Source organism: Platalea leucorodia (genome assembly GCF_965183815.1).
Source record: "Platalea leucorodia genome assembly, chromosome: 5".
NCBI classification, from domain to species: Eukaryota; Metazoa; Chordata; class Aves; order Pelecaniformes; family Threskiornithidae; genus Platalea; species Platalea leucorodia.
The window spans coordinates 70,728,041-70,754,546 of NC_138827.1; the positions used below are offsets into that span (position 1 = coordinate 70,728,041).

The 26,506-nt window shown below is 47.8% G+C and overlaps 1 protein-coding gene across 1 annotated transcript in view; it reads left to right on the forward strand.

Annotated features, from left to right (window-relative positions):
* PLCL1 (phospholipase C like 1 (inactive)) overlaps positions 1-11,180 on the forward strand; it is a gene marked incomplete at its 5' end in the record, with an annotated part of 205,829 nt that extends 194,649 nt beyond the window's left edge. The window contains one exon of the mRNA XM_082314693.1: positions 9,523-11,180. Coding sequence (XP_082170819.1) covers positions 9,523-9,705 — 183 coding nt within the window. The 3' untranslated portion in view covers positions 9,706-11,180. The remainder of the gene's footprint in view (positions 1-9,522) is intronic.
* Positions 11,181-26,506: the final 15,326 nt, after the last annotated feature.

The window sequence follows — 26,506 nt, forward strand, 5'->3', positions numbered from 1 at the left end:
AGCCGCCACTGCAGCGGGAGGATTTGCAAACCATATAGTTGCTAAGAAATTAGTGTTTGTGCCAGGCAGTTACTCAGAGACAAGGAGAGCGTAAGGAGCTGTGTGCAGGAGCAAGCATTGCATGAGTATGCTCTGTTACCTATCCAGAAACGCTGCCCTCTGACTGGCATAATTTCATTTCATCTTAATTAGATTATTTCAGTAAGCATTAAGCACAGCTGCAGGTATTTTTTTTTTTTTTTTTTAACTGTTCTAAGCAGTAGTCTAAGGAGAGCATTGAGCATTTGTGCTACATATCCTGTAACACTCCCCTCCACAAAAAACCCCAAAACCAGCACAGGTGCCTGTTGTCTTCAGTCAAAACAGAATCAACTTGGAGATGGTCAGTAAACCCTTTCCAGGTTCTGATGAACTTAATGGACATTTTGCTGTTAACACTTGTGATGAAGGACATGATTTTGATGTTAACTGTGTGGCTTGCAGCCTGGGTGGCTATGAGTCAGCACAGAGGGCATGGGGGGGGGAGCAGGGAGGTGGGGGGTGCCAGCTATTCCCAGCCAAATGTTTTGCTCAGGGGTTGCTTTGCACAGGTGTTTTGTTAGCTGCAAAAGATGTATTTTCCTGCAGCTGGTCCTTTTACTCAGAAAAATGAAATGCAAGAAAATTCTGCGCTTTCTGTCTCATTTTTCTTCCCCTTGTTTTGTTTTTCTGGGACTCTCTGGACTTTACTGGCGTTACCAGCTGGTGCTGGTACATGTGGGGCATTGGGTTTTGTGACCAAAGGAGGACTAAGAAATCAATGCCTGGACATACAGCTTTGATTTCCATCTCATGGCTGTGTATCAAAAATAAATAGTGCCCCAATTTCTTCAGTGATGTAGGGTTTTCTTAGTATTGATTGTGCACTCCTGGGCTCCCAGCCAACCCTTTGATTTCAAACTTACCACCACAAAAAAGACACGTTCTTAGAGTGGAGAGGTTGACAGTGAGAGTCCATACATTTGTGGCTGTGCTTGCAAACTGTCTGCTAGATGCAGTGCCTGAGAGACACACAAGCAGCTGAACTGCTCAGCACATGGCTAACATCAAATTAATGCCATTATTTCTGAAAGCAAATTCCTGCTGCAAGACAGTTACAGACAGTCGATGTTCACATTCATTGCTTTTGACAGCCTGATATAAGGTAATTTAATTTAAACACCCAGATGAGAGAGAAGCAAGAGGCGTTTTTAAAAAAAATGAAAATAAAAGCCCACTCTTTTTACACGTAAGATGCCTGCTTGAAGGAATAGATTAGTAGCTGTACGGTGAGATTGATTTGCAGGAGCCCGTGGATTTCAGTGGAGAGCTCTGTTTAAAGATCAATAGGGAACACTACAGCATGAGTGCTTTTGCCACTTAGGCATTCAAGCAAATGCTTGACGGTAATTCCTTCTCAGACTTTGGTCTAGGGCCAGTCGCGTTTGGGAGGACACTTGACTGTGTTTCAGAGAGCAAGCTGGCCACATATGTCCTTCGTCTTTATTTCATTAGGCAAATCCTGTAAGAGAATTACAAATACAGACCCTCTTTCCTAAGTTGCCATGGCTGCAGAAGGCAGTGATATACTCGCGTTGGCAAGGCCAGCAGCCAGAATCAGAAGGTTTTCTAAGTATGTGCTTTTTTGCTAATTGCATGACTGTTTTTGAGGTCCTCCTTGTATGACAGAGGGGTTTTATTCATTTCCATCTCCCAGGCTGCCCTCAAGGTTTGTGTTTGGCTGTGTCCCATGATTTGGGAATATACGAGTCACGGGCTGGCGGTTTTGTAATAAACCGGGAAGCCTTGCCCAGTGCGATGCCGAGGGGGCTGTCTCTCGGTATCCGGCACAGCCATTTAGATTTTAACTGCACCTTTGCAGGAGCTGGAAAAGAAGGCAAAAAGTGTCATGGGTGTTTTCCAAGGAGGTGCCACACTGGCAGAGGCAGCCAGTGTTCCCTTTTCCCAACCGCTCACGGCACTGCCTTGTGCTGCGGGATTGACTGCTTGGCTGTGCAATGCACTGTCACTAGCCTCCTAGAAAACTAGCCAGGCTAATGCAGAACACCTCTGTAAATGCCTGTTTAATCATCTTCTCCAATCAAACCTTTGGGATGAGACCCAAATGGCAAATGGAATCAGTGAAAAAGTTTTGGGGCTTGCGTGGGACAGCCTCATAATGAACAACTGGCAGATTGGTCTGGTTTGGGAGTTTAAATATAAGTAGTTAAAATCAGATGGAACTGGTTTTCAGGTAGCCTGGATATTGTTCTTAACACACCACGTTTACAATTTTAGCATCAGGCTCCATCCCTGCGTCAGAGTACCCGTCTGTAGTCACAAAATCACTGGGTGTCTTAACAGAGTAGTCCAGCCCGCGGCCGCGATGAGTAATCACACTAGAGCCACGAGTGAGGTTTGATCTGTATTACAAGTTAGGGCCATTCTGAATCCTACTTTACCTTGCTCATTATTTATTTATTCTATTTATTTTCATTTATTTATTCATTTTTATCAACCTCTTCTGTGTCCTTTTGCTATGGTATCTGAACACCTACTATGGTTGCAGAGATCCCTGCCTCAGAGAGGACTGGACTAATATACTGGAACGTGCTGGGTGCTCAGGGCAAGCCAGAGCCAAATGGGCTCTGTGGAGGTGCAGTAATCCAGATTTCTGCCTGCTTTCCCTTGAACTGCTGAGAGCCCCTTCTGCTTTTGTACAGGGAGCTCCTGGCCAGGTTGCTTTGGAGTTGTTGTGTGAATTTTACCAACCACGTGGAGTAATGCTGGGGTTGTTCTCTTGTTCTTACAACTGACTGCACAGGAAAAGACACCGTGCTCTGCAAACGGTCTTTGCAGAGATGGTTACCCCTTAGCTCTTAACCCAGCGGTTGTCCTTAAGTTAGGTGCTTGCTGGCAGGAGGCTGCTGGCTGGGATGCATCACCTTAGGGCTGTGGGTCTTGGCAAGTTGGTGAGTGCCCTCGAGGCTGCCAGTGTCGCTCACAGGTGTGGTTTCATTTCCGAGACTCATGCAAATACCAGGTGCGAACAGGAATTTTTTCCCTGCGTAAGCAGTAAAACAGTTGGGAAATACAGTGCAGCCAAGGCCAGTTCTGTGCTCCTGGTGTTTTTCCTGAGTATCTTTCTGCTCTCTGAACCCATGCAGCCCCCGTGTTAACAAGAGACAGGCAGGAAAGCCTGGAGCCAGCATCTGTATGGCTGGTTCATGAAGTAAATGGAGAAAGGATGAGGTAAGGAGTAATCTGGGTTAGATACAGAAATACTGGGAGATTGTTCCTGTTAACTATTCCTCCTCCCCCTCTATGCCTCTTCATCATCCTTGCTGTCCTAGGTGTCCCAGCTGCTGGCTACGATGAGTTGAGCAGATGAGCCCTAGAGCTTCTGACCTCGTTGCTTGGCACAACCTTTGATTCAATTTTAACGCTCATCTAAACACTCACGTTCACCTTGTTTTTATCACATAACCTTGTGTCAAAGCTGCACATGACAATCTATTCCACGGTAGTTTCTCTTTCCCGCTCTTGCTTACAGAGATTTAACACTTCATATAATGATGACTGCCTTTCCCCGGGTGAATATTTTCTTCTTCATACATCTCAGATCTGTTCTCTATGTGATATAATTGATTCTCAGCTCTGTTTCCTTCTTGCAAATTTTTGCTGGGCTCTGCCTTGGGCAGTGGGAGAGAAGGTCTCTGGCTGTCAGTAACACACTGATACACCAAAATGAGATGCTCAGTTTGACATCTGATATTACTAGCAAATACTGAGTCACACTCAGGCCCCAGCGAGGACTCGGTCAGATTGCCTGATCTACTCAGTGGCAAAGCTGGTGCTGGCTTCAGCCAGGTAGAAACAAGCTCTTGCATTTGTTTCAGAATTGGGTATGTGGTAAGCTACCCCCAAAACCCAGACCTTAAACGATACACCAGTGGCCCAAGGAGTGCTATTTAAGTGCCATCTTTTATATACGTGGCCTTTTTATTTTCCTGACAGGAAGTGAATTTCTCCCATGCAAGGGTTTAACATAAATTGTCAAGTAACGTTTGGCCCCTGCTTTTCCTGTGGGGTAACTCATTTTTGCAATCCTTTATTTTTCAGTGTGCAAGAAGTGATTATACGCTTTGTGTATAATCTTTGCGTATAGTTATTCTTCATGCCAACATGTGCACTGTGATCTCTATCACAGAGAACAAAGCAAAGCTCTTGACAAACAATACGCAGTAGTAACGAAAAGGGTGGGTTTTCAAAGTCTGCATTGATACAGAAATAGTCTGTATGGTTTTGGAGTACTCTGTTCTGAAATGTGGATGTATCATAATCAAATTCATATCAATTGTTCCCACATTTAACTTTGAAGGAGGCATGGAAAAATACCTGCTTTTCGTAATAAGTTTAACATAGCAGTCTAATCATTTCATTAATGATTTCCTCCTTGGGATTACATTTTCAAAGCCATGTGCGATCATTTAATTGTGTGCCTCCTTATTAAAGTCCCACTATGACACTTGGAAAATGCACCCCTTGTGGTAAATGCCACCTCCACACAGAGTACCCAAATATCACAGCAGCTCTCCGGCATTTCTGCTTTCCGAGTCCCTCGGCACTGACAATCAGTGCCGTCACCTTACCCCTGTTACCTCTCAAATCTGGAGCAACGCAATTCTTGCGGTTGTTTTTTTTGGCCGTGTCTGGCTTTTTCAGTCAACCACTGGTGGCCTGTGGAGATTTTACTTTGTGATTAAATAATAATGTAAGAGCTTGTTTCTTTGACAAAAAGTTAAAAAATAACAGTAATATCATGAGCGTGATGTGGCATGGGTGGCAAGACCTCTGTTATTTATTGTTTGTTTACTCAGCCCTCGAGGAGCGGAGAGGAAAGCTCCCATAATGTGCTGTCAGAGAACGTGTCTGCCAGGAGATAAGCAACTGTCTGCTTTAGTAAGCAGCGGATTACAAAATGGCCTTCACAGCCACTGTTTCAGCCTCCCTGAAAACACGGCCAGTTTTGAACGCCAGGAAGACCCTGTTGCTCAACACAGGATTTTCCACTTCACTGGCAGTAAAGCAAGGCGTTTGTGTGGGGCAACCTGTTGGTGCAGTTCGCTTCTGCACAGGCTGAGCAGTGGCCTTCAGGGTCCTCCTGCAGCCCCCTGATGCTGGTGCGGGCAGCTGCCAACACGGGGGCTTCGGGTCCTGCCTGTGTGGTAGCCAAGGTCCCCAGTAGTGGTGGGTACCCAGAACTAGCAGTGTGTCATGACCTACATGTTGCAGGGTGTTTCCTAGAAACCATAGGAATAGAAATAGTAATTATCTATTAATGTACATACCCATGCCCATATATTTATATTTATGTAGAAATATACCTGCAACATACAGAAAAAAAATATTGTGTCGTCGAACACAGAATGGTGCCACTTACCTAACTCACCTCCTCGTCTCATTTCCCCAAGCTCAGAGTCTGGATTGTTGTTGAATATAATGAGCTGTTGTCTTGACTCGTAAAAACTTAGGAGTTCGATTTGGCAAAAAAAACAAATAATGAAAAACAACATACCGAATTTGTCCCATCTGTGGCCATTGCCAGTGTCTGTCTAGAACTACTAAGGCTTCTTAAAGCCTTTCATGGGTTGTCACTGAAACTGAGCAGTATTTAAAGCCATGTCAGATTATCCCTGTTTTCTAAGTAGTATTACTCTGTCAAGGTAAAGGCTTATAATCTTACACTTGCTTGACAAGCTGCATTATTTGTACTGTAAAGTTAATTTGTGCTGAGGCTCCGCACTTAGTTGTAGTTACGTGTATGAAACCTGACGTTTAATGTTCCCTAACTCTAAATAAAAATGGGCCCCTTGATCAGTTTTTCAAGTAGAACACTCGATCAATCTCTTCTGGCTTAATTTAGTGTCCTGCCAAATGCTGAGTTTAACCTTTCTCACAAGTATTTATTTTCAGGAAGGCTGATGATATCAATAGCAGAAGGGAGATAGATGGATAGACGCTGAAGTGGACCGTCGTGATCTCTCTTTGTCTGGAAGAGAGATGCTTTGTTTGTAAAGGCAAAGAGGATTCTTCTGTGCACAGAGATGATCACAATGACTGATTTATGAAGGTTGTTTCAATGCAATTATCCTTTTAAAGTTTACTCCAGCTTCTATCCAGTATTTAGTTCGTTAAGGTGTTGACACAATTTTGCTGATATTTTTCTTAAGTGGATTACGCTCACAGACAGTTTTTCAAAGCAAACAGATGGCTTTTCAAAGAGAGCATGCCCACAGATTATTTTTTTTTATGATGTCTCTAGAATTATGACAGCTCTGTCAGAGGGGGCTGGTTTGTCATTAATTTTCTTGTGACAGATGATTCAAAATCATTTTTGCTCCTTCAGCTTGCTCAAATGAACCAGCTGTTTAAAAATAAAAAATACAAGGAGACTAAGACATAAATCAATTGGTGTGCACATGAATGGAATTGCACTATTTCCATAAGTTCATTTCTGTTTTTAGATCACTGTAAAATAAGAATGTCTTCAAAATATTGGAAGTATGCTCAGGAGGAGTGTTTTTCTTCTTGGAACCCGAAGACATGTCGTGCATTGCCTCAGATGAAACCTGTAATCTGAATTGCCTGGTTACTTAAATGTGAAATCGGAATATGCATAAGGGAGAGCGGGTGGCTCAGCACCCTCACACAGGGTGTGAAGTCCCTTGGCTTCTGGGGACTTCAGATACGAGTCTTGGCAGGGCGGACTCAGGCTGTCATCCTCCAAGCGGGGGTGTATCAAATCCTAAGTAGCTTCCCTTAAATGAGTGTCTCAGAGTCCCTAGGCAAAGACACAGTTTGTGGGCCACCCTGAGAAAGATTTCCATGCTTTGCCCTCACTCTGAGAAGGAAGAGGACATGAAGAAGGCAACATAGACTCCGCTGAAGCTCTTGGTGTCAGCTTATGGAGCTGTATCCATCTTGTGCTGCTGCATGACGGGAAATCCTCCTCCTCCTCCGTGCACGGCGCGGGTGATTGTTCCTGCTGCCCAGGGACAGCTCTGCTGGCTATGCCACAGCAGAGGACAAGCTCCTAGGAGTCTTTCCCCAGACACCCCAGCTAAGGGGATGCCAGGTGCTTCAGGGTACTGGGCCTTCATCATCATTTTACCTCTCTGTTGCACGGGCTCTCCCAGGGTTTGGGCTTAGTTGTTCTTGGTGCTGTAGGGATGTCTGCTCTGAGTTGTTTCTTGTGCTAAGGAGATTTTTCTGTTCTTGTGCATGAATACATAGCACCATGTTTTGGCTTAGAGAAGTTAAGGCTGCAAAGCATCATCACACAGATTTTGTCTGCATGTTGGTGCAGCCTTTGATGTCTTCAGTCCTGTGTACATGACGAGAAAAAGCAGCGGCCCCGCTGGAGCTGGGTTTGTTTCATCCCAAAACCAAATTATTTAAAACTGCATTTGTGTAGTGAAGAATCTACCACCCTTTTTGGTAACATTATCATGTCATTAATGATACTGCTGTTGGATCTCTCTGCCTCTGCCGTGGTGCATTTTCCCTGTTGGAACAACACCAGCACGATTCCTGTGCCATTTTGCAGACAGGGAGAGAGACCGGGATGCTGGGTGCTCGAGACAGCTAGGGAGCTCCTGGATTCCTGCCTACCGCCTTTAACCATAAGGTCAACCTCTGTCCTGAAAGCAAGATCACAGCTATGTGAAATATGTGCTGCGTAAATTATTCTTGTTCTGTTTTTTCAAACCATGTCTGCTCACTGGATCCCAACCTATTTGTCTGTGCATTCCCATAACTGTTATGCTGCCGAGATACAAATCTCTTCAAGAGCTTCCTACCAAATAGCACAGAGCCGCTCCTGCAGTCCCAGTGCTTTTTGTGACTCTCGCATTGAGCTGGATTCCCAGCATCTGGGTAGCGATTTGCTTTGTTCAGCAGGGACAAATTTATGTCACCAGGAGATGAGGCAATCACGTTCTCGGGCGCGGGCTGCCGTCCCTGGCTGATGTGGTTTCCCACGTGGTGTTTACCAGTCCAGCGGGACTTGCAAGCCACCATTGTTTCTTCGTTGTGAACGTTGTTTACGGGGGCTCAGGCGGTGCAAGTCCGGTGCCAGGCGCTGGCGGAAAGGGAACTGTGCTCATTGGTGTGGGATAAATCCTTCCTCTTAGCTCTGGGGAAAGGGAGAGCAGAGAGATGCTCCCGCTGCTGGAAGGTGTCGTGCTGTCACTCGTCCAACACATCTGGTTTGTTTTGAAAACCGAAGGAGAGTCAGTGATCAGTTGCCCCTCCAGTGTGCCCCAGGTCCTGCTGTGCTATCTGTTGTCTCCTCTGAGACCCCACAGAGCATCTGTGGTTTGCAGGAGGTCAGGTTAGGTTGCAGGGATGAGAATGTGACATTTCAGTCAGCGGAGGTATTCCTTTTGAATATGCGTATAACCGGCTGCAGCGGGTGGTGTACTTTAAGCTGTACTTTGGGTGACATTAGGAGAAGAGCAGCTCAAGTTCTTAGTGATACTGAATTTTAATAACCAGATGTATCTCCTGGGTTTTATTTATTTGTAGCCTCTAGCACCAGAATCTTGTCGCTTTGCGGCATTTGAGATATCAATATTGCATGAATATTCATTTTGGCATTTCTGAACACCAACTCCTTAATACAAATTTAATGTAACGCATTTTTCCTGATAGTTACAAATTAGATTGACATGCTGTTAGTCACCTCACCTTTACACGCTCTGGGAAGGTAGAGAGGCAGGCTTTTGCTCATGAAGTCTCTCATTCCCATTCGCCTGCTCAAAGGTCCCAAATGAAATGGTTCAGATGGATTCACTGTGGCACTACAGGGTGCTGTGCTTCTTACAAGTGCGCGGTTTGGCCTGCCTCTGCTAAAGGAGGGCCCGAGGCTGGGTAGCAAATCCAGGTGCAAGGAGGGGTGGGTAACCAGGGTCTCAGAGCTCACAGGGGACCCCTGGCTGGGGACGTGCCGTCATTGCCATGTGGGATCTGATGTTCCTGTGTTCCTGCGAGGACGTAGCAGTGGCACGGGGAAGGGGGTACCCCGTGCCATCGCTGCCCCGTCCCTGGCAGCTCCTCGCTGTTAACTGTGTAAGAGGAAATGGTTTCCCCTGCAGGGCTGGGCTCCTGGGAGTGATGGGTTCCTCAGGGCCAGGCCCAAATTACCTCCCAGGGGTGACCTGGAAGGGGGTGGGAGTCTGATGGCTGTCGCTCTCACCTTGCCCACTGTGCCAGCTGCTACCTTCCCCACCAAGCCAGGTGCCAGGCTGCAAAAGGGGCTTCAGTCCCTTCCCTGGAGGCTGGCATTCATGGGGGGCAGAGGGGATTTGAGACAGGACCTGGATCCTGTTCCATGGCACCAAACAATATGGCAGAGACACAAGAGCAGTATTGTGGCTTTCAGTCTCGAGCGATGTGTGCGATTCCTGACTCTCTCCTGCATGTCTGTCTGTGCACCCTCAGGGCCAAGGAGATCTCCTGAAGAACGCCAAGAACGAAGCCCTGGAGAACATGAAGCAGATCCAGCTGGCATGCCTGTCGTGCGGACTGAGCAAAACTGGAAGTGGGCACGCGGACGCCAAGTCAAAACGGTGCCTGGAGGCAATACAGGAGAAGGATACCGGAGATGAGAATGGGAGGCTGTGAGGAGAGGCAGAGCTGTCGCATTTGTCACAGATTTCAATAACTCTAAACTATTTTTTTAAAGCATTTAAAAATTCACACAGGAATGCCCTCTACAGGGTGTTGATAGTATTAAAATCCTCACAATGACAGTATTTTAATGCAGTTAATTTATCTAAGTTCAATTCTGGTAGTGAGATTTCTAATGAAGCCAAGCTGTCTGTATGCAAGTGCGTGTGTGTGTGCACACATGCAAATCCTGTAGACACCCTTTCATGCATTACATTAGCCATTTGCTAATTTATTCCTTTGTCATCTTTGAATAGGCCTGTTCGTTCTGCAGATCAAAACAAATAGAGAGTACTTGTATCAGTTTTGTGCTTTATTTTACTCTCCAGCTTTTATCATTTAACTTATAGGTTACATTACTGTTATGCTGTTTAAACAAACAAACAAAATACAACAACAAATGTCACCGACAGCTGTTTTTGTGAGGGCAAAAACAGTGGTTTGCTGCAGATCCTGAACATGATTTTTCATGAACAATTCAAACCAAGTAAACAAGATATTAAATGGTCAGAGTTGCTGGATAGATTATGATTAGATTTGAGTTGTACATTTCGCTGAATTTTAGCAAACTGCTCTTCGGGATACACCCAGATAGCAGGTACTAATGTAATAACTAGCTGATTTATTTCATTCCAGTAAATCATTGCTACCCTGTATATCTGCAGGACAGCTACAGTCTTTGCTGATAGGCATTAACTCGTGTAGTAATGAACATAGCTAGTCAGCCCCGTAGTTACGAGGAGAGCGAGCTGTGAATATCCTTCGGTGATCATGAACTCTGAAGGTGAGCTTCAGGCTGTTCTGAAACACCCGGTGGTGCCAGTATTGGAAGGAAGGTTTTACAGATTTCACGAACTGTGAGCTTTACTGCAAGAGGCGTGAGAGGTCAGATCTTGCTTGCCACCTTCTGCTTAGATGTTGAAGTCAGTTGGATGAAGCAAGCAGGATCTGGCCTTACGTTGTTGTGGTTAAGAGTGATGCTGTGCTAGAAATTTGAAGCAAGGCTGCAGAACTGCTACAGATGTATTGTAGAGAAATAGCCTGGGGAAAAAACAGGGTACCAGCATTTTTGTGCCGCAGTTACAAATAACCTGACATGTGTCATATGTTCAGGGTGGTTCTGAGAATTGGTTGCCTCTTTGTTCTGCTGCAGAAAGGAGACAGAGAATGTCACGAAGCAATGCATCCTCATCCCTCCTTGTGTCCAGCTCATGTATGCTCACAACATTCATTTCAATCATTTAAGTACTGTGCTTGAGTGTAGTATTTGTGTTACCTTTAACAGGACTAAGTGTTTTACGGTTATAAAAAAGACTATATTTATTTAAAGCATTGCTTTTATTTTGAAAAGCTACTTTTTAAATTAATTTGATTAACAAATATGCTAATTTTCTGAACTTAACAAAAAGTAATTGCTGAAAGTTTGACCATTGGAGAATCTTACATAGCTATTGTGTTAAGTTATTTTTGACTTCTTAATAACACTATTATGTTCATGTTGCACATTACTGAGAGAGTAAAGCTATGAAACAACTTTGACCCATGTTTTTAAAGTGATTTAACACAGAAGGTAATCAGCAAGACTTGGATAAAGGTGGGTTAGAGTGGGTAAGTTGCTTGAGAGAAGGTCCTGCTCTAATAGGAACTGTATTATTGCAAAGGTTATAACTTGGGTGTCTTAAATACCATTTCAGTAAAACTTGCCATACTTGTTCAGATCCAGCCCTATACCTGCTGTTTTTCTCTCCATTATATTATGACTGTGTATTCAGCCTTCGCAGAGGTCTGGAGAGGGCTGTCTTTTGTGTTTCAGGCAAGGCATGAAGCCAAGATCAATGGTGTAAGTGTGCACGTTCGCCTTTTGCCCTCCTGGGTTACCTTCTGGATTTCATCGTGGGTTGTGTTTATATGAAAAACAGCACTTGGCCTTCAGTATTTACAGTTAGGGAGGATGGAAATTTTTAACCTAGCACCACCAATGGTGAAGGATCAGCCTTCGGAAAGCATCTCTCTTGGAAGGGAGAGGTTGCTTCAAGAAGGGTGAGCGGCTTGCCTCTTGGTGCTTTATTTAAACCTAGATAGTTTGATTTTCTCAGTTTGAAAGGCTGTCGTAATGTCTGTACAGGAACTGCTGGCAAAATACCTTCTAGTCCTCCTTCCTTCTCTGATATTATAGACAATTGAACATAAAATTACATGGAGAAGGGCTCGCTTTCTGTGCCTACATGGAGAGGGGTGCCACATAGCTCTTGCTCTGTATGTATTTGCAGAACCAGAAGACAGTGGCTGGACGGAAATCCCGTAGCATGCATGCCCACACCTTTCATGCCACATTTAGCATTCGTGTCATGTCCTGTGCCAAGGTCATGCTGCGTGGCTTTCTGTGCCAAAATACAGGGAGCAGAAAACCTCGGGCACCCTGGATTGCCCCAAGCGGCTGGGACTGCGCCTGGCGCTGGCGCCCACAGCCCTGCAGCTGCAGCAGCTGCACCCTCCCTCCTGCATGAAGAGAGGGCTGGCAGCAAAAGCGCACCTCACCTTCCTCTGTGCCCCTTTCGAAGTCACTGCGAGTGGATGCTAAAGCAGCAGTCGGTGTAATAAAAATTCAGCCTTGAAGGAGAACACATGGAAAAATCATATCCAGTATCGACAGCAACAACATGCAGGGGACTGACAGCCTGGCCTTTCGGGGAGGGTTTCATGACATGCCTGGCTGCTTGCAGTGACACAACCACCTTCTCCGGGCCCTGTGCTGGTATGATTTGCCTGATGGCCCACCTGAATGGGCGGATATTATCTATATCACTTCTGGGGGAGTGATGTCAGGAAGGGGTTACAGGTATTTGCAGTTGTTTAGAGTGTATTTTAGCAACTAGAAATCAGAGAAGCTCTCAGGGACTGGGGTGGGGAGGTGTCTTCCAGAGGGAATACAGGAGTGAATCTACCTGGATTCTCATTCCACCTCTGCCACCAAGTCCTACATCTTTACAGTATTTATTTTCCCTGTATCATTCTCTCATCTGTAAGATAAGACTGATGATGTTTTCCTTCCCAGGCACGGATTAGGTGACAGATTTGTGAAACCCCTTTGAGTGGGCTGGTGCTTTCAGGAGAACATCCAGGCACTGTGTTTGGGCTGTCCTGTAACACCAGTGTCTGCCACGTCCTCCCGCTGCGGGTGAGTGCAGGTGAGCCAGCACGTGCGAGGAGGGCTGAGCCGCGACCTGCTCCTCTCCTCCGAGGGCATCGGTTCCTCCAGCGCTCAGGCCTGCATTGTGCACATGCCTGTGTCTGGCCCCTACCAAACCGCACCTTTGGGCAGGCATTGGCGGAGGGGCGGCCACCTCCAAGGGGTTAAGTTCCTGCAGATTTCCCAAGCAAAGACAGGGTGGGTGGCTCAGAGAGGCACCAGGAACCACAAGAGAAGGAGTGGAGGCAGAGGTTTCCCTTGGATTTTGCTTCTTGTGTACATGAAGGAATCCAGCCATGAAGCATGGGAAACGAGGCTGAATTAGTCCAGCTGTACATGCACCTGATTAGTCTTCAATTAGCAGGAATAGTTTTTACCAAATCTCACGTGCTGGCGTGACCCGCAGGACTGACCCCTTCCCCCTCCCTCTCCTGAGCTCAGCACGAGTTAAAGCACCATGCTGTTTTGCTGCTTTCTGTATCTTTTTTCATGCATTTTATTCCTGTTTTTTAAAGGGATAACGCAGCTTACCAGTGCAAACAAGGTGAGAGTTTTGCATTATGTTCTTTCTGAGATTCATCTCCCAAAAGAGATCGTTATCAAATAATTGCATGCACGGAGAGAGCTTTCCTGTATAATAATCCATCTCTTCCATCTATCTGTTCAGACTAAAACATTAGGTTGTAGCCTCCTTGGCCTCCGTCCCACTCCCACGGTGATAGACAGCAGCTTCACGTGGGGGACTAACTCAGGAAGCTTCAGAAAATAAAAAGGTGAGGGGGTCGCAGGAGCAATCTCTTCCCACCTCCCCTGCTTGCTGTGGGACTGAGCGTGATGGCCCCGGCTCATATCACAGCAGCAGTAGATGATGTATGTGCTCAATAAATCTGAGATTTACTTCTTATAAAGTGTGGTGCTTAGCTGGGGGAGCGTGATTGTGAAGGATGAAAACGTCTGGGCACAGTGAATGTGCACTTGGGAGCAGAACAAATGCCAGGCACCCAAACGCCCTCCCCTGTCAGCCCCTCTCATCCCCCAGGGCAGGCATGAAAATCCAAAGGTTTCCATAATATTGTACTTGTAAAATTGTCTCCAGGTTGCCCCACCAAGCACAAGGCAGTATGTTTCCCCGGGCAGCTGGTGAGCACTGCCGGGATGCATTTCCCGAAGCGTGAGTGCTGCACAGACTCAAGTTGAGCAGTCTTGCATTTGCTTTCCACAGCAGATTCCTGAAAAAATGTTTCCTTTTTAAAATAATGTTGAGGAATATGTGAGTTCAGTAACCGAGATGTGAGCAGCCGGGCCAGAAATGTGATGCAAGCGCTGTCCCACCAGCTGGTCCTCTGCAACAGAGAGTACTGCGTGGACGTGCCCCTGATCAAACGGGTCATGTTTGAAATGAGGATTTTCTACTCTCCTTGATTATTTGAAACAGTTTATGAATAAATTGCTTTTGGACAAACCATTCATGGAGTAATTTCAAGAAAATATGCAGAACCCAAAATCTCGGCAGACAACGCGTGAGCGGGAGGCAATGTTATGTTTGACAGCTGCTTGCTGTGCACAGTCCACACCACCCTGCTCTGGGAACCAGAAGAAAATGATTGCAAAGGCGGTGGTGGTGGTAGAAGTATTTTCCCTGTTAAATTGTGCAATGGGGACTCATTCATTTATTAAGATATGAATATAGTGGGGTTGGGAAGCAAATGTGATATGTGAGGCCAAAAGTAAGTGAGCATGGAGAGGAGGTGGCGTGTCGGCATGTGTCGCAGGCTGCTGAGTTTTGGGGGTCTGCATGGGCGAGCGCTGGCCAAGAGCCCCCAGGAGGAGCCATCACCCTCCCTGCAGTGGTGGTGAAGGGCTCTCAGGGCAGGGAGCAGGTTGGCAACCGGTGGGGTTGGTTTCCACCAGCAGAAGTTTGCACAGACCTCAGCGAGGGCTGGAGGCACAGTGGCCATGGTGATTGGTCCCATCCCTGGCCCATGGATTAGTGTGGCTGTGGGAGAAACCCTCAGGGGATGGGAGAGTCCGTGCCCACGGCCCCAGGACCTAGAGGCATTCCCACCAGTGGGAGCCCCCCCAGAGCTGCGCAGGTTTGCGGCGGCTGGGGCTGCGGCACTGATGGCACTGGATGCAAGCAGCTTGTCGCTGTGGCCCAGCAGATAGGAGTGCTGTTCAATGCGGTTTCTGGCTGCAGGTGCCAATCAGTTTTAAGTGACATCTCATTAAATCACCTCATTTGACTCCGGCATGCAAAATCACAAGATTGCTGTGCTTCAGTGATATGATGTGCCACCAAGAGCATTGTAGGTAATTTCTGCTTGCTATAATGTATCAGGTGTTATTTTTTGTAAGACAAAACTGATCATCTTTTTTGACCCAAAAGTATTAGTCCTCAAAGTCAACCTGACTGAATGCCTATAGTTCATCCCTGGTCTCTGAAGTGAATTTAATCAAGAGTTTAGAATATGGGAAGAGATTGAATATGCCAGGTGAAGCATTAATTTTGGATGGCAGCTGAAAATGCAGCTAAACAAGATACTAGGTATACAGGATGGAGATTAGAAGTAGACAAAGATCGGTATTAATCTGGCTTGTCTGTAAGCACACATGGGGAGAATGGAGGAATACAGATGAATTATTTGTATGCTTCCTCAGATAGGGTCTGGTGGACCAGCTACACATAATACAATTAGAAATGAGGTACAAATTTATGATTCAGACAGCAGGAGCTGCTATGATTATTTATGATGCTGATGGATGGAGAAGAGTACTGGCAGCAAAGCGCAGCGGGAGTGTTGCAGCTTTGCAGTTGCGGCCTTAGCGTGCCATGCGCAGGGGAGAGGGCGAGCGCTGCTGCTGCTCCCTCCTACACAAAGCAAATAGGCCAAAGTATTGGTCACTGCTGCGTTTCATAGCTGGGTTCTCCTGAGTGAAAAGTGAAGAAATAGAGTGTGCTGGAGAGGCAGAAACAAAGTCTTGGAGAATATATTGATATCAGCAAATCTGTTGCTTGCTGGTGTTGACGTACTGTCCTTCCTACCTTTGCCTTTGGGATTCATGGGCCCCGACTCAGCCGTGCTCTGCTGGTTTGCAGCAGCCTTCCCACACAAGGTGTTTCCGAGGAAATTATTTGTGCAATGATTTTGTGCAGGACCAGTGGGCAGCCAGCCTAGGGCCACGGGGAGCCTTCCCTGGGATGTGTGGGATTGCCCCAGGCTGGCAGCGGCTTGCTGTGGGGCTGCTCACTCAGCGACCGCCTGGTGAAGCCAGTTTTAGGAGGTTCAGACCAGCCGCAGCATGAGTGGGCTCAGCTCCCACCAAAGCCAAACTGTAATTTCACCTGTTACGCCCTGACTGCCTTTCACCCGTGTCTTGTCTGTAAGTAGCCAGGCACCCACACAAACCAGCCTGTTGATTCCTGCTGAGGCCTGTCCCGGCCTCCTGGTGCTCGCTGCCTCGCCAAGACAAGCTGTACATTGTCCCGACTCCTGAGCAGGAGGATGGCAACACCGTTTCAGGGCTGGCATTAGACTGTGGCTTGGAGACAGAGTTATTCTGAGGTATGGGATGTGCTGACCAAGAAAACAATCTAGAGATGTACAGCAGCGGGCAGGCGATGACATGGTAGGGTACCCCCTTCTCAGATCAGCCAAAACATTTTGGAAGTGACTGAGTGCAGAGTTGAAGAATTGTCATCAGAGTAACCCCAAAACACCAGCTCCATGAGATTGGTTCAGGTTTGCAAACAGCGTTTGAGGTGGGCTAGGACTTGCTGCAAGGCACGTGTCCCTTACGGCAAACAGAAGCTGACGCTGTTTCTGGAAAGCCTGCTGCGATATTTGGGGTCTGAGCAGAGGCAGGGTGTGTGCGAGTGACTGCCTGCAGTCCAGCAGGCTGGGGGGATCAGCAAACCCAGGTGTGTCTGTGGGTCAGGAGCTGTGAAAACTTCCAGCATTGTCATGCTCTGCCCCTCTCCGGTGTTTCGGACCTGGGCCGTATCGACTGTTTTGCAAAGGAAAGCTTTTCCCTGGGCCGAGGCTGTCTGCAGAGCTCAGCCCCCGGGGCAGCATGGCAGGGCTGAGCAGGGAGAGCTCTCCAAGAGGAGCCTTTGCATCTCGTCTGCGCTGCTTCGTCTGCCAGCCGGCGTGCTGGGACGGAGGTGTTGCCCTGAGCTATTTGTCAGTGAGCTGGGCACCGTCTGTTGGCACAGTTGACCTCTTTGCTGAGATACAGAAAACTACACGTAGACTTCCATCTAAATTGTTTGCCGTTTGATACTTGTATTTCTCACCATGGCTTGCTTGGCCCCTGCCACTGGGAGCTTTGAAAATACTGTGACTTTTATTTCAGCAGTGTTCTCCCATCATGGGATGTGTTAGAAGACCTACAATGAGTGCAGCGAATTAGTGTCATTGAATGGTATTACCAAGCGCGATTCTTCTTCTTGTGCCAGGGTGTGTCAGTTCTACAGAAGAGGAGAATATTTTTGTTATTGTTATTGATTCTAGCTTGATATTTCCTAGCAAGGTGATTGCAATAAACCTGCAGCCAGGATTCAGTTGGAATTCTCTCCCAGGTCTTGAGGAGATGTGTTACGTGAAAACTGACACTGTGGTCTGTCATACTCTGTGCATAGGAGCTGTTGCCAGGGGATATTTTTTTTTTTAGTGCTTAAAGGTCATAATTAACATCAAATGAACATGAATGTCCACAGGAAAAATGTTTCTACCAGGCAGCAAATTAAGGACAGATGAAAGTCTCTGCTGTGGAGTCTGATGACAGCATTAATGAAGACAGAATGGCACCAGTTTTGATTCCTCCCATTATTTATATGAATTGGATGTGAAAATTGACTACATAGTATTTAGTAACGATGTGCATGGGAAAGAGCCTTAGGCCTGGTGAGGAATTTTTATTGGGTAGCCTTACATGCTGCGGCCTCTGGATCCCAGCTATCCAGCGAGAAGAAACAGCTCGTGTGTTCCTAGTACCCAAGGCAGCAGGTAGCGGTAAGACCTGCCTTTTCCTAGAGGGCGAGTGGGACACAGATGGTGCTCTGAGCCGTATCCAAGAGGCTGGGTGCATCCCTGCGCAGTACCCTCCGGCCACTGGGAGCTCCCCGGAAGGTGGCCAAGGGGCTCCCGCTTGGAGAAGCTGCACAATTAGCAGCGCCTCAGCCTGATGAGGAGAGCAGGGTGGGCTCCTGGGGACAGCGGGGCTGGTCACTGCCTGTAGCAGCTCCTCGGTGCGCAGGGCTGCCAGCCATCTCGTGCAAGGCAGGTTTTCCTGGGCAGCTAAACTCTCTCTATTGTCAGTGCCGAACTAGGTATTTTTAGGCAGCAGTTTGTCCCACCTGTTTCAGCTGTGCACTTAGGAGAGGATTTAGTTTTATCCTAACAGTGCCTGCTTTGTGCGGTTTCCTGCAAGTATTTGTAGTAGAAATCCTTGAAGAGAAACCAAGCCTTTATCTGCATAAAAGACAGCTAGCTGTGACAGTTTGTCACAAGGTGTACACTTGTACAAGGCCAAGTGATGTATCTCTTTGGTCATTTTTTGCATTCTTTGACCAAGAAAATCCAAGAGGGATGATGGTGGGGTTGTAGGGATTCAGGTTATCCTGTAAAGACACAGGGGCAGAAGCTGCTGCTGTTGTTTGCTGAGAAATGTTTTGTGATATTAAATGGTTTGAACCCGCACATCTGCAAAAACTAAAGGACATGGAGAAAGGGTGGCTTTCAGCTCCACAGACCTTGTGCTCACTGCTTCAGACATTGGGGTCTGAGGTGGACCATGCCACCACCACGGGGTGACCAGCCAAGAGAATCCCCTGTAGCAAATGGCAGACACCCTCGTCCCCAGCAGAGCAGCGTTTCTGGCAGGAGCAAAGCCACAGGAAGGAAACGGAGACTTGTCAGGAAGGTAAAGTGCCACATCTCCTTTCATACGGCACTAACGTTGCAAACGGGCCTGATGGGAACATGAAGATAATCTTCGAGAGACTGAAGCAGGCAGAAGGAGAGTGTCATGAAATTTGAAAGGTCAGCATCGGGGATCCTAGGGTGTCTCTGCTGCTCCTGCGTAACAGGTTTCAGCCCCCTCAGGGAGGCAAATTAAACTTTTCCCTGGGACTGGCTGTGCTTTTATAGCACATCGTGAATCCTCTGTTTCCTCCTGCACTGAAAACAGTTGCACCTTCTCCTGGGAAAGGCAGATTGATTGTAGGGAGTTCAAAGAATGAAAGCTGAGCAGGTGGCTTTCTAGATTATACACTTTTCTTGGCAAGAGTTACTTCTCTGAGCAATGTGCCCGCCTGCAAGAAAGAAACACAGAGAGCACTGTAATTCCCTGGATGGGAGCAGCAGCGGTGGCTGGAGAGTGAAGGCTCTGCAGAGTGAAGCTGAAAGGATGAATCTGTTTAACTGCACATCCCATTAAAACAGGCGGCTGGACAGAAAATTGCCTCTAACGGCATCCAGAATGGCTGAGACGTCAGACGGGGATTTAGTGCCATTGCCTGTGTGGTTATGTCTGCCAGAGAGGCTCAGCGCGAAGCACAGCCATGCCTCTGCCTCCCGCTATGGCGGAGGGTCAGCCCTCGTGCGTGGGCAGAGCGGGGCCTGGCACGGGCCCTGCTCAGCGCTGCGGGACCGTGCGCGGGCACAGGAGGGCTGCAAAGGTGCAGAGCGGCAGAGAGGAAGGTGTGCAGCCTCTGGTCTCGTGCTATATTTTAGCAAGTGAATATCATCTTGATGAAGGCACCTCGGTCCTGCAAGGTCCCTGCTGAGTGGTTGGTTTGTGCCAGGTGGCAGGGAAATAGGCCATGAAATCACCATTTTTTGTCATGCCCATTCAAGGAGTGGAGAGGTTCGTCGTCGTTTCCTGGAAGGGCTCCCGTGGGACTTCTGGACTCCTGGGGCTGGGACTCTCATTATTTTAATCCTACTGCTCCCTGCAATATTTCTGCTTCCCGTGTCCATCAGGCGAGGCGGTGTGCCCTCACTGGACACATGAGGGATGTAGTGACAGAAAGCGCAGGGAATCAGCTAACGGGGACCCGAGGTCTGTGGCAGAGCAGGGAACCAAACTCCTCCCTGGGAATGCAATGCAGTCCTCACCTTCCCCATGCAGGCCACAACTCTTCATCCTCCGTGAACCACTAAGTCCAAGGAAAACTTTTAACTGGGGGTGTAAGCTTTTCTTTAAGACAGATGAGAGAGAGAGGATGAGGGATAAAGGTAATTAATGACCTCTGTCTTTTGAATGTAGGTTGTGCTGTAACTGATTGAACAGAAATTTTTGAAAGCAGAGTTTAAACAGGCATAAGATTAGCCAAGATAAGGATTTCTGCCTGGTAGCCTAACTTTCAGTTAGTAATCCCTCTTTAGGGTCAATGAATCTTCTTGTAAGAAGGAAAAAAATACAGGTTATACAAGAGAGTTCAGGGGGTTCACTTGTCATGTGAAAGGGATTTAGAGCTGCTTCCAGCACCTGAGCTGCTTCCAGCATTGAAGGGAGCCTATACTGTCCTCTCAGAGACAGCCACACAGCCACCTTCTCTTGCGCTATGCTGCTGCTCATATGCAGAGTTGCCCCAAACGCTTCAGTTACAGAATTTTACTGGTCCCTTCACAGAATGGTATCTGAGCCCATCGTTTAGGACAAGAGACCATGGCTACTTTTTTTCCCCAGAGATTGTTCTACCTGGAAACCCTGGTCTTCATAGCATGAGCACAGGCTGCAATTCAGCAAAATCTATGGGAGCTGAGCAACCCCCTTTGCTTCAGTGAAACTACCAGTGTACCACTGCTGATGGTGAGAGTTTTGTGCTGAAGGGGAGCACTGAAAACACAAGGTTTCCTGCAACCAAAGCACTTTCCCGCCACAGGTAGGACATCCTCATAAAGGGCTCTGCCGTGGTAACGGCGTGCTGTGAGCTGGGCTACAGCAGCGGCATTCGCACCTTGACACAGGCTGAGAGGTCTCTGTGCCGTGCCTGGCTGCAAGATGGGCAGCACAGTCCTCGCTGTGAAGTTGCAGCTCACCATCCCTGCTGGTTTTGTTTATCCACCTTCTTCCAGCTCATAGTTTGCAATGGTTTTTGAGCAAACAAACCTTTTTTGGCTATGTTGGTGCAGGCTCGTCCTTCTCAGCTGTTTCTTTTGGCCATGACAAGCGGAGGTGTCCCCAAGGAGCCTCATGCTTGTTGCTGCTATGTCGCAGTCCTCTACCTTGTCTCGGGCGCTGTTGGAGAAAGGTTCCCACAGAGCTGTGTGCTTCTGGCAGTGCCCAGGACGTCAGCAAATGCTGAGCAAAGTGATCATGGGAGGGTTGCCAATGAGCGTGTCAGGTCTCTTCAGAGGGCTTCTCCATCTCCGCTTGCGCTTGGCTTGAAGAGCCAAAGGCACTTTACGTCTCTTCTGCGTTATCATTAACTTCAGGCACTGCAGTGCACCTGGTCACTGGGTTAAAAATCCTTTAAAGTGCGGTACGAAAGGGAAAACAAAGCCTTTTCTGTAACGACTTCAGGTGCTGCAGCAGAAGAACAACTGAATTGTTTAGAAAATAATTGCCTTGAAGCCCCTGCTTTGCCAGTCTGTGCTTCTTGTGCGAGTTTATGCTCAAACTGGTCCCTTGGGCTGCGCAGCACGAGAAGAGGATGGGGAGGCTGTGCCCATCCTTGCAGTCAGGGCCAGTACATCAGAGAAAATGATGAAGGCTTTTCCCCTAATGCTTGGGGCACCCTGAGTGTCTGTGCACAGGAGACCAATTACGAGCTGCCACAGCCGCATTTAACCATTGTCACGCTGAGGCTAAGAACACCTCCATGTGATAAATGTGTGAGGTCCCGCGCGTGAGCCTGTGAGGGTACCGCAGAGCGGAGCGACCTTCATGATCGTGTCCCCCTTCCCGGGGGGAGGAGGTGAGCCAAAGCCTGATACCATGTGGACACTCGCTTTATGGAAAAGAGGCTCGTTTCAGTGTAGATAAAGCAATCCCCAGCTGACTTTTCTTGACTGAGACAAGAGCGTCCTTCCCACGGACCATACGCGTCATTTCATCACACAGGCATTTACTGGGGCCATTTCTCTATTCATCCCACAGGCTTATCTGCATGATCAAATTCTCCTTTTTCCAGGAGCTGAGCTAATGCTGCAGGTGATCCTGCCCTGCAGCAGCCATGAGGCAAAGCCTTCATTTCAACCTCAAGGAGAGGTATTTGCGTTAATGTGTCAGATGTCACGTTTGTGACGGGCTACAGTGTGAGCACGAGCAATTACTGTGACTCAGCTGGTATGTTGTAACTTGGTTGTCTGTGGGTACCCCAAGAAAAAACCCGAATTCAGCTTCCAGTGGTTGAATGGTGCTAAACATACATGGACAGCTAAAATGGCCTAGATTTGAAAGTTAATTAAGATCAACCTAATTAAGGCTAAAGTAGTTATGAATGTGAGTATCCCCAACAGTGTTTGATGCAGTTTAACAAATTTGCCTTTAATTCAGACCTTTAGTTAATGGAGACTAAATTTCTTGTTTGACAAGCGCTGAGCTGGAGAACGACACGTGGATGTGGGGCAGCTCCCAGCAGGTTAATCCATGGCTGCTGGTCAGCGATCGAAAACTGGTGGCAAGGCAATAGAACAGGGCAGCTAACCAAAAAGCTCTGAGGTGACGAAACCCCAGCCTGCGAGGCCGTGTTTTGTGATGATAATCCCTCATGCTTTGAGCCATATGGCAGCAGTTCCTTTCACAGCTCATCTCTGGGGCACAGGTGATGCCCATCTCCCGCTTGTGAATTACCTGATACCTTGATAAATTGGATGGCAATGCGAGCTGCAGCAGATTATTGCAGTTACTCCCCAGCAGTCAATGTGGTACCGTGCTTTCATCGCTCTTGTCTTGCCAAAAGGAAGAGAGGAGCGCAGAGGTGCTGGCTGGCGGTCGGGGCTCTCTCAGCGTTCGCCACCCACCGTCCTCTCTGCTCCCATCCTCTGGAGGAGCTGAGAAGACCCTGCCCAAGCGTGGTCCTCACTGAAAGGCAGCATCTCTCCCTCGCAGAAAGGCAACCACTGAGGAGGCTGCAGCAGCAAGGACACAGCTTGGAGACCTGAGCCAGCCGATGGTCATGTTGAGGGATGCGACTACCTCGGCTCCTCCTTCTCCTCTGGCACCAAGGTGAGGGCAGTATCTCCCATGACTATGTCAGGTGAACCTGGCTGCTTCTCATCGCCTCTGGGGAAATGCTTTTCTTGCTGTCACTTGGAGTGAGGTTGGGGATAGTATAGATGCACCTCAGCCCGGGAAGCCTCACTCTAGGTTTCTTGGGGAAGCATGTCATTCAGCCTGGAATTCTAGGTTTCGTGCGTTGTTCTCTCTGACCTTCTGAGCTGGCAGCCCTGTCCTCTGTTTGCATGAGCAGCTGAGAGATTTTCTGTGCTAAGTGAATGCCCTCCTGGCTTGGAAGGGCCTGTGCTGGTAATTCCTCTGCTTGGCAGGGCTTCTGCACTCGTGTTTTTCATAGAATTCAGAGCAAACTGCTCTGTCACTGTAACTGAAACTCAGGCAAGCTAGAGAGCCCATACCACGTACACAGGTAAGGTTTTAAAATGAGCTCTTTCTATTATCTGTGTAAAGAGAAGTCCCTAGGAATCGTCTTCCACTCTTTCTCTGAAATCATTAGGGCATATGAGTGACTGCTGATGAACGAAGGGGAGACGAGGAGAGACAGGAGGCTCCTGGAGGCCTGGAGCAAGCACAGTATGTTTCCATTTTGGGGGGAATAACTTCTTGTGCTCTGACTGTGTGGGAAGCAAGGAGTGAATTTTTCACCTTGACTTCCAGATTGCACAGAATGAGGCCTTGCTGGATGAGGGAAAGCTGAACGAACGTGGCTACTTTGAATCAAAGCTGCCTTTTCATTGTACTCTGATGCAAACATGAAACAAGTTGTACAGCTTTGGCATGGTCCTTGCCCTGCTGTTTTTCAATATTTATTTTACATTGTTTCAGATGGATTTCAATGAATATAATTTATTCACCATATCTTCATTTATCTGAGCTTCATATTCATCTGTGGCTTGAGTAAAATGAATATTTCAGACCTTAAATTATGTACGCACTGCAGCACTGCTGGCATCTCAGGCTTAAAGACCTTTGTGCAGTTACTGGACTCTCACCATTTTTTGGTGTCTCCTAGAAAATGATGGGGAACTGTGGTTTGCCTGCCAGAGAGCGGTGCCTGGCTGCAGCAGACTGTGTGCTGCGGGATACGGATGGGGAGGCTGGCAGAGCCGCCCCTGTGCTGGGAGCTCAAGAACCTCCTCCTTGGACGCCAACCCTGAGCCCTTTGCTTTCCCCCTTCAGCAGCAGTGGGCTGCGCTGCTTCTCTCCCACCTGTTTTCCCCTCTGTTGTGGGTTTCTGCCTGCTAAGTGTTTTCTTGGCCATGCTTTCTGGGTTTTATTCTTCCCTCTCCCTTTCTTCCCTTCTACCCCAGTGAGCATGGTGCAGCTCCCTGGCAGTTGCCCTCTACCTCTGCTTTTCTCTCCCTCCCTGAAAGGCGCTCCTGCCCCTCTGTAACTTGGCTGGCTGAGCCAGCTGCATCATCCCACGTGTGCCAGCCCGCCCGGCTCCCCGCCGCGTGAGCAGGCTGTCCTGCAGACTGACGAGCTGCGTAGCCCTGTCCTGGGCTGGATGGCTGAGCCGTTATATTGTACTTCAGGCTCCCAGTGAGTCGCACTGCTCTGTGCACAGTAGTGGAGGACACTGAATCTCCAAGTAGCCCCATGGCACGGCTGGATCTGATGGTACCGCAGGCCCTTCCCAGCTCTGTGCCCCTAAATCTCAATCCACCTTCTGCCTTCAAGCTTCTGGGGACCCTGGTCCTCCTCGGGTGCAACGGCCGGAGCAGCAAGAGTGCCAGTGCCTATGAACACGGCGCTGCTGCGAACCCCTGCTCACCTGGGTGGGATGTGCAGGAGAGAGGGAGATGGACAAAGCAGGGGTAAGGGACTTCACCACCGTCCGTCCTTTCATTTCCCTCCCTTTGGGCCCTGGCAGTGACTCTAGGTTGCTGCAATCTGTAGCTGACTCAGTAGCGGTGCTGCGAGATTCAGTGCTGATGACTGGTTGGGAGATGAGAGGTAACTGGCTTTTCTCCCAATCTAATCTCACACCCCAGGGGGAAGAGATCATGTGGAAACTAAGCAAAGTGCTGAGAGTTAGTGTCCTCTGCTGACCTCATGAATATGATTATCTAAAAGGATGGCTTTTACTTGGCAGCTTTGTACATGCTGTTCCAGAGCTATTATCTTGTACGTTGGTTCAAAGTGATCAATATGCCTTCAAGAAGCTTGTCCTAAATCCTTCTGACAAACTATTAATAGAAGCCATTTGAGCAGTCGGACTGTTCAGAAAACTTAGAGTTTTTACTGTTCAAAAGTTTTTGGCTGCTGGGAATGCAGCATGCAATGTATTAATTTTGCTTTACACTTTTCTAAGAAGAATTTCTGACAGAAAGGAAGCTTCATTCTTTTGAAGTGCAGCAGAAATAGCAACACAACCACTCCGAACTCGGAGACTCCGTTTGATCAGGTGCAAACAGAGGTACTTGAAGAGCCTGTATTTTCCTCCCATGTTCGCAGGCATTTGGAGGAAAGGCTGTGTCTTTGTATGGCGAGAATGAACAGAACAGCAGAGAACTCTGAACAGTTCAGAAAAGGGAGTGTATTTGAACAGAGTTTCTCAAGCACTGCAGGATAAAACCTGTCCTGCTTTCCTGCTTCCACCTAAATTGGAATAAAGGAAGGAGATTATGAACTAGGTGATACTCCTAATGTGCAGTGCCAGTTAATTGTTGGACGGTGCAGAAAACAGGGTCTTTGTCAGCTTTGGTAGGGCACAGGGGATTGGACTAGAGGTGGAATCACAGGGAGGTGACTCTGTCTTCCCTGCAGAGACTCAGATGGGAAGAGACGCTTTGACAGGGTAAATTAGATGCAGGACAAAGACCTTCTGATCACAGCTGGTTTCAGTGGGCTTATTTCAATGGGAAAACTCTGAGCTGAGGGCGAGCTCTGCTGATGACTCAGAGTTGTGTATTGCAATAAAGGAGGTGTAGTTTTTTTATTTGCAATACTTCTGAGATTTCCTGTTCCCTACTGATACCGCTACTAAAATGTTAAAAGATCTGAAGGGATGGAGAACAGCCCACTTGCAGTGTTTGCTTTCCTGCCGAGCGGCCGCTAGCAGAGCAATTTTACCAATCAGTCGGAACCCAAAGAAAATTTTGCTGCAACTTTGTAAAATCTACTTGCATCATTCAAGAGAGGAAGAATTGCCTGTAGAGAAGGCACTGACTTGGCCCTCTGAAGCCTAAAGCTGAGTTTGAGACATCCCGAGTTGTTTTGGGAAAGTGCCTAATCTTTGTACGCCCCTTTAAAGTGTGACTGATACTTTCCTAGCGAGGCTGGGCTGTTTCTGTCGCAAGCCGTTCCTGGCAGGGACCATACTGTGTGTTCGAGGTCCTGCCACCACAGGATCCTGATCTTGTCTGGTGACTTTTTTCT